This window comes from Rhineura floridana, chromosome 6 (assembly GCF_030035675.1).
Source record: "Rhineura floridana isolate rRhiFlo1 chromosome 6, rRhiFlo1.hap2, whole genome shotgun sequence".
In the NCBI taxonomy this organism is placed as follows: domain Eukaryota; kingdom Metazoa; phylum Chordata; class Lepidosauria; order Squamata; family Rhineuridae; genus Rhineura; species Rhineura floridana.
In genome coordinates, this window is record NC_084485.1 from 1940753 (window position 1) to 1948449 (window position 7697).

Here is a 7697-nt window from a genome sequence, read left to right on the forward strand (position 1 = left end):
TTTGAAACTGCCAAGTTTCCCTAATATTGCTTTGCAATCATCCATTCTATTATTAGTAATTAATATATGAAATGGAACATTTTCCATGGAAAAAACATAACATTGGAAAATCTTCTGGCCCCCTCACTGATTGGACTACAAATCCCAGTATTTGTGTCAAGCCCACTGAGACCCCCCAGCTCCTAAAACCTGCATTTGCCACAAATTTCATCCAATTTTACCAAAGAAAAGTTAAATACTTTAAAAAAAACTATAGAAGGTGTCTGATACAAAAACGTCTGCATCTGTTGTTCTGTAATTTAACAGGCCCTATTCACTAAGGAGAAGTGCTAAGTCTGCAAATTTCATCCGCTTCTGTCTAAATAATCAGTCTTAATTGTTATAGGTATTTTATAATAGAAGACTACACTTTTATTAAAGCTACAGTTTGGTTTTCTAAGGATAATTCAAAGGGATTGACAAGATTTTTTCCCTCTGCTTTCAGGAAGTAACCACACCTACTCAGAAGAAAGCGCTCATTTTCCCTGTCTAAATCCTGTGAACACTGCTGCGTAAGAACTCCAGGGTCCACAAGATAACTCTTAGGTAGAACATAGAGGGCACTCTGCAAATGATCAGAGGCACTATCCTTTAAACCCTCTTTGGCACTATCCCTTCAGCTCTACAAGCTTGCTTAGAGGAGCAGTGGAGCACTCTTACAAAGGGCTTTACCACAGCGCCTTCTGCTTCTGAGCCTCCAGAGGCTCAAATGGCATTGAAGGGGCTGTCTTAAAGCTTTTGCAAGTATCTCCGCACTCCCTTATTAAACATCCAACATCAGAGGCTTAGAGAGGAGCATGGGAAGCCCTGGGAAGCCCTGTGCAAGTCTCCCCAAGGTCCCCTTTTGAATCTCTGAGATCAGGACTGTAAAAAGGAAGGAGACCCTTGCAACGCTGCCAGGAAGCTTGGCATATGGGCTGCCAAACCCACCTATCAAATTTGCCCTGTGAAATTGATGCTGGTAAGGATGTGACTTCTAGAGCCAAAAAGTTCCCCACCCTTGCCCTCTAGGGAGAGCAAAGGTGCCCCTTCTATGATAAGCTTCCGCCGGGCCTTGAAGACCTGGCTCTTCAGGCAGGCTTTTGGGGTGGGTTAGGTTTCTTACTGTTATGGTCTTAAATTTTAATGTTTTAATGTATTGTCTTATCTTGTACGTCGCCCAGAGTGGCTGGACAACCAGCCAGATGGGCGACTAATAGATTAAATAAATAAATAAATAAATAAATAAATAAATAAATAAAAGCAAATTGGAGAGCCAGGAAAACATGCACACACACACACACATTGCCCAGTGTGCAAATGAGCGGATGTCTTTATTGCAGAGAAGAGAAAAGAGGATGCCTGATGGAGCAAACTTTGCTCCACCGACAGCGAAAGCCCAAGGTTGGGTAGGGAGGCTGAGCTTTGCAGGGCCGGTGCCGTCACTGCTAAGATATGTGAGGTCTTCAGATTGCACTGGATCAGCTCCTGTAGATGTTTCTGGGTTTCCGGCCAGGGTCCGCTGCAGCTGAGAAGCTGGAGAGGAGAAGAAGAAGAGTGTGTCAGGCACAAGGGACATGGCATTGTAAATATTGGGCTTGTGCACAGACCCCCCATTTGCCCGTGGCTCCAGTCCACCAGTAGACCCACACTGGGTCAACCTGGGGACTAGCCGTCCTCGCTCGGAATCACTCCCAAATAAGGGCAAGGGGCGGGGCTAATGTTTAATTCGGATTTAAAAGAAGCCTAATTACATACAGTGGGGAGGGGGAGGGAGACAATGTTACTGAGCACGGGGTCCATTCTGAGCAGGTCCGCTCCCTCGGCTCATTGGCCCTTGAGCCCAGGAAGTAATACTGGACATGGTGGTTTGCAAGGCCCTTTCCTTCAGGATCACCTGCAGTGATCTTGCGGGGCATCAGTGCTGGAGGCACTCAGGTAGGAAGGAGAGCTGTGGCTGCCACTTCTCCCTGTCAGACGCCCTGCCCTGCTCTGGGTCATCCAATCTGACCCATACCCATCCGTGGCTGTCAGAATCTGACTCGGCTCAGGCCCCAAAAGGTCTGAATGCGCTGATTTGGGCGAATCGAGATATTGTTGGACTGCTTCAAAGGAATGTGCAGAGAAACCAGGGTCCCCAGGTATTACTTTCTTCAGAAAGGTTATGGCAATCCGTAGTCATATTCCAAAACTCTGTTTTGCAACTAGATGGTTTGGAGGAAGTTAGAAAGAGGCCAAACCTTCTATAAGGATAGGAAATAAACTCTGAGCACTTTCTCAGTGCAGTTACAATGCAATTCTTATGCTGTTTTAAAACTAGATTTTCAAAACAGAATGGGTTATATTTAACTGAGCCCTACTCAGGGTAGACCCATGGAAATTAATTAACCTAAGTCAGCTATGTCTATTAACTTCAATAGGGTTTCTCTCAGTCGGACTAGCATCATTTACCACCCACTATATTGCTATATGACATTGCCTTTAAACTAACTTCTTGGCTTCCAATCTTATAATATTATTGTGTTTCCTTGTTTACATTGTCAGTTTACTTGAAGGATCAGCTTAACTCACAAATGCCGACTCGACCGCTTTGTTCTGTGGAACTGGTACTTTTACAAGTGCCGAATAATGTTGGTTGCGCACTTGTGAGGATCTTTGAGGCTGGCTGCTCCCGTCCTTTGGAACTCCTTGCCCTTTGAAATTAGGCAGCGGCCTTCCCTGGATTCTTTTTGGTGCCTGCTAAATATTTTTTGTTTAGGCAAGGAAACCAAAGAATTTAAAGCTCATGTGTATTTTAATCTGTAACGTTAGCTTAGAATGTATAATTTAAATAGCTGATTTTATTCATTTTGTTTTTTTAAGACATCTTTTAAAATTGATCATCATCAAAACTCTTAGTGAGGAGAGACTGAAATAACTGGGCATGTTTCGTCTTGAGAAGAGAAGACTGAGGGGAGATATGACAGCACTCTTCAAGTACTTGAAAGGTTCCCACACAGTGGAGGACCAGGACCTCTTCTCGATCATCCCAGAGTGCAGGACACGGAATAATGGGCTCAAGCTGCAGGAAGCCAGATTTCAACTGGACATCAGGAAGAACTCCCTAACTGTTAGAGCAGTGGAACAATGGAACCCATGACCTAGGGAGGTGGTGGGCTCTCCGACATTGGAGGCCTTCAAGAGGCAGCTGGACAGGCACCTGTTGGGGATGCTTTAAGTTGGATTCCTGCATTGACCAGGGGGTTGGAACGGATGCCTTATAGGCCCCTTCCAACTCTATGATTCAGTGAACACACCTCCCTCTAGAGGACTGAAAGTTTGCCATGCAGAGGAGCAGTAATGTAATAGCAATTTCAGAAGTGCAAGGTCCCTTCATGATAGTCACAGTCACATCTCCTCCCCCTGCTTTTTGCTGTGAGGCTGAGATAATGATCTTTGTTATGGCTTCTCACACAACAACAGGTGCCCCAGGAGCCAATCAGCACGAAAGCGGAGACTGTTAGCTACTGAGAAGAGTCTTCTCAGTGGCTGACTCACCTCCTTTGACTCTGATTGGCTCTGTTCAGCAGGAAAGGATAAAGAAGCATGTTAGAAAACTCTTCTGAGTGCCTAACACACTCCCCTTTCGTGCTGATTGGCTCGTACAATGCTGGAGGCATGGGGATCCTTCTGGGATCCTAATCCCCAAAAGGTGAGGAGTCTAAGACCCCGCAAGAGCCTGTATGACTACACTCCTGCAGAGAAGGGCCAGGATCTCTTCTCGATCATCTGAGAGTGACGGACATGGAATAGTAATTCTATGATAAGTTACAGGAAACTAGATTTCGGCTGAACGTCAGGAAAAACGTCTTAACTATTGTAAATGTGCTGACTTCAAGTCGATTCCAACTTATGGCGACCCTATGAATAGGGTTTCCATGAGGCTGAGAGGCAGTGACTGACCCAAGGTCACCCAGTGAGATTCATGGCTATGTGGGGATTTGAACCCTGGTCTCCCATGTCGTAGTCTAATACCTTAACCACTATACCACACTGGCTCTCATGCCTAACTATTAGAGTGGTACGACAATGGAACCAATGTGCTAGGAAGGTTCTCTAGACTGGAGGCATTCAAGGGGCAGCTGGACAGCCGCCTGTCAGGGATGCTTGAAGTTGGACTCAGTGGCCTTATAGGCCTCTTCCAACACTCCTATTCTATTATTCTAAGACATGTTTTATATTCTTTGCAAACTTCGTAAACTCCCTTGAGGGTTTTTCTTACAGTTAAGTGGTATACAAAATTTGTTAATTAATTAACGTATTATTTAAAATAAACATATGAAGAAAATATGGCTTAAAATGTAAGGATTAAAGGAAGCATTGTGCATCAGTTAACAGATCTGATTCATTTTGGTGGTGTTTATCTCTGGTTATGCTTGTCTCACTCATTGCTAACGAGCAACTTTGAACCCTGCTTGGAGGACATTGATGCATAGGCTAGGAACGCACCAGTGATGACTGGATCCCCAAATTGACAATGCTTGTGGCAAAGATGTGCTTCAAAGCATAGTTTGCTTACCACAAGCATGGCCTGGGAGTTGGCTATTGATAAAAGCTCTAAATACATCAGACAGCAGCATTATATCCTTCAGCAGGCAGAGGAGAGAAGGAAAGTCTACTGGATCTGTTGAGATTCCAAACTTCTTTGTCAGCCACAATCAGTGTGGTTTGTGCAGTGGAGGAGAGGTCTACCCAACCCGCCCCACCCCACCATCCACCACCAAATAAGGGGTCTCACCTTAGATGGGAGAGGTACACTGTCGCGGGCAACTACCACAGCACTTCTGCTTTCCAGGGCAATCACAGTCATGTGAACACCATCCTATGCAGGGTCCGACGTGACCTGGAGGTTCTGGGGGGCATCTTCCAGGCTTCTCTGCAAAAGAGCACAACTGTGTGGGTGAGAGATGCCTGTTGGCCAGAGAGCTCCCCCTGTGCAGTGGGATGTGGCTCCCTTGCACCCAGGTGCCAGAGAAACCCAGCAGTCCTACGTCTGTCCCTGTTGTGCCTTACCAACACAGGTGCGACGGCATTCCTCTAAAGTCTTGAAATTGTTTCCATTTCCATGGCAGCCCCCATAAATAAACTGCTCACACTGGCCGGACGACTTGTTGTAGAAGAAGCGAGGCATGCGTGCTTTACATGGCCCTATTTCCGCAGGGAGGAAGCAGAACTCTGTGGAGAAAAGAGCTTATAAGCTTGGCGATGGAATCTGAAACAATTCTTCCCTCAGTGGTCAGCTGGTGGGAAAGTTCCTTCCAAACTGGACGTGGTTTGTGGTCTTTTGCTCTGCCTTGTGGTCTCCAAAATGAACTTCCCTGAATTTATGAGCTCTATGGAAAAGACAGAGACCATTGGGCGAAAAAAAAGAGTTGTAAAGTGCCAGGACATTAATCTGCTGTCCGTGCCTGCATTTGGAACAGCTTTAGGGAGCCTGTGGCCCTCCCGACGGCCTTGGACTCCTGCCCCCAACAGCCCCAGCCAGAGTGAAAACCCACCGAGATAAAACAGATGGAATGAAAATAAAAGGGCGCCAAGTGGGCCTCCGTGAGGAGATCATTCCCCACACCAAAGAGGGTGTCTTTCCTATCATGTATCAGTGGGGGAAAACCCCCCCAAAGGGCCTCCAGTGGAGATGTAAACAAGGGCACACGTGGAGACAGGCGGCCCTCCAGTAGTCTGGCAGACATTTCCCAGGACTGATTTGAATTTTGTTGCCCACAAGTCTGATTTCAACATGCGGAACCACATTTGCCAGAGAGACCCAAAAGCGACAGTCTAGAAGTCAGAGCTTGCCTGGTTCTCCCCAATAATCCTGCAAATATTGTAGCAATGGCTGCTGAGATTTGTCTGTTTTAGAGGCATCGGGAAGAGAAAGGCTTCTTCTTTCCACCTCGTGTGAGGCTTTTACTCTGGGATGGCGAAAGATACTGAGGAACCCACTCCAGACTCTGAGTATTTCTTTATCACAAGCCACAAGCCAGCTGAAACATGATCTGCAGTAGGGAATAGATCTACAACGTCTGCAGCTTTGTCAACCCCATTTCCCATCTTCCTTCAAAAGTTTGCAGCCAAACAGGACTCAAGACTTTCCCTTCCTGATGTTACAACAGTTGAGGACACCTGTTCATTAGGATCTGTCCATTTCATTTCTCTCAGTTTTTCATTTTTCCAAACTTAATTCAATTCTCCACATTTCTCCAGGAATTGATGTTGTTGTTGTTTTTTAAAAAAAACACCTCAGGAAAATTCTCCAGCATTTTAGTGCAGATTGCTAATAATAAACATATTTTTGTATGCCATTTTGACTCATCTAGACATTTGGACAAGCCATTTCCCATCATCTAAAAAGTTTTCATGTTATCTTCACTCATATATTAATTTTTATGCACACTTTTCCCTAATAAATGTATTTTTGCAAACCATTGTTTGGTTGGCTAACTGCATCACAAAATTCAAAGCATTTCAAAGGATTCGTGTGAATTTCAAAGAATGGCTGTGCTTCACTTCTTATGTTGTTTCAGAAAGTGCAAATTTGAAATTTCCTGAAAAATATCCATTTTTGTAAGCATAATTTTGATGGAGAACTGCATTGCAAAGTTCAGAGAAGCCCAAATTTCAAAGATGGCTTTCATGTGCACAGGAAAAGGGCGCAGGGAGAAGGAGAGGGAAGCTCTTACTTGGAGGGTCACCGGAGGCAGGAGGCAGCTGAGCCCAGAGGGCGAGGAGTCCCACGAGGAGGAGAAGGCCACCAGACTTCATGATGGGGCAGACTTTGGTGTCCACTGCCCAGCCACCTGCTCTCTTATATCCCAGAAAACAGCTCAGAAGTAGGAGGTTCAGGAAGGAGATAGATGTGATGGGGACAGAGTGAAAATTCCTTTTCCTTTAACCAGATCCTGCATTAATAGGAACTCATGACCTTTCTGTCGGTATTTTCAGCTCTAGTATGCTGAAGATGCAATAGATGATTGCAATAGCAATAGATGCTATTGGAGGTCGCTGAGTCATAGGGTGTATTGCCACATGACTGGAAGAATCTAGATGCATGAGGAAGCTTAAGAATGGCATGTGCATGGCCTTTGTCCCATAATTCAAACCTCATATCCCAAATCTATTGGGGTGCTGATTGCTTTGCACACTGTAATTGTAAGGTATTGCAATTTAGAGAGCTCAAAGCACAGGCTTTGTGGTATTATTTAGAAGAAGTTGAAAGAGAAGTTTCAACTCTGTATTCAGAAGCAGTCTTTGGGAAAGTTATTCAGTTAAGAAAAACCATGCAGCTTGTCCCATGCTTCTGCTCTGTCAGGTGGGATTGTTTATGGCTTTCCCAAGCTTTGACGGGATGGTGAGCTAATTGGCTTATGCATGTTCTCACTTGGCTAATTATTATTATTATTATTATTATCTAAAATTTATTCGACATCTATCTGGCAGGACACCCTGTCACTCTAGGCGACATACAAAGGAATAGAAATACAAAACGACAAATCAAAATATAAATAAACAGGTACATAATAAAAATACTGTTCACAATAAACCCCAAAAATCAGACCACCCCCTTAGCCACCTAACTGTAGCACGTTCATTCATCTGACTGTACAAAATGTAATGTAAACAAGTAGCCTGAGAGTCAAAAC

The 7697-nt window shown here is 44.8% G+C and overlaps 1 protein-coding gene across 1 annotated transcript; it reads right to left on the reverse strand.

The window, feature by feature from the left end:
• Positions 1–1337: 1337 nt before the first annotated feature.
• On the reverse strand, positions 1338–6902 carry LOC133386938 (kunitz/BPTI-like toxin). Its single transcript, XM_061630755.1, has 4 exons — positions 6738–6902; positions 5071–5232; positions 4796–4933; positions 1338–1554 (listed from the first exon to the last, which is right to left on the reverse strand). Exons 1-3 carry the CDS (start codon positions 6817–6819, stop codon positions 4797–4799), a joined length of 381 nt encoding a protein of 126 aa, XP_061486739.1. The 5' UTR covers positions 6820–6902; the 3' UTR covers positions 1338–1554; position 4796.
• Between the last annotated feature and the right edge of the window lie 795 nt (positions 6903–7697).

Coding starts and splice junctions, on each gene's coding strand:
- LOC133386938 (XM_061630755.1), bottom strand. CDS start 6,819: ATGAAGTCTGGTGGCCTTCTCCTCCTCGTGGGACTCCTCGCCCTCTGG. Junction 5,233..6,737: donor TGCCTCCGGTGACCCTCCAA/GTAAGAGCTTCC, acceptor TTTTCTCCACAG/AGTTCTGCTTCCTCCCTGCG. Junction 4,934..5,070: donor ATGCCGTCGCACCTGTGTTG/GTAAGGCACAAC, acceptor GCTCTTTTGCAG/AGAAGCCTGGAAGATGCCCC.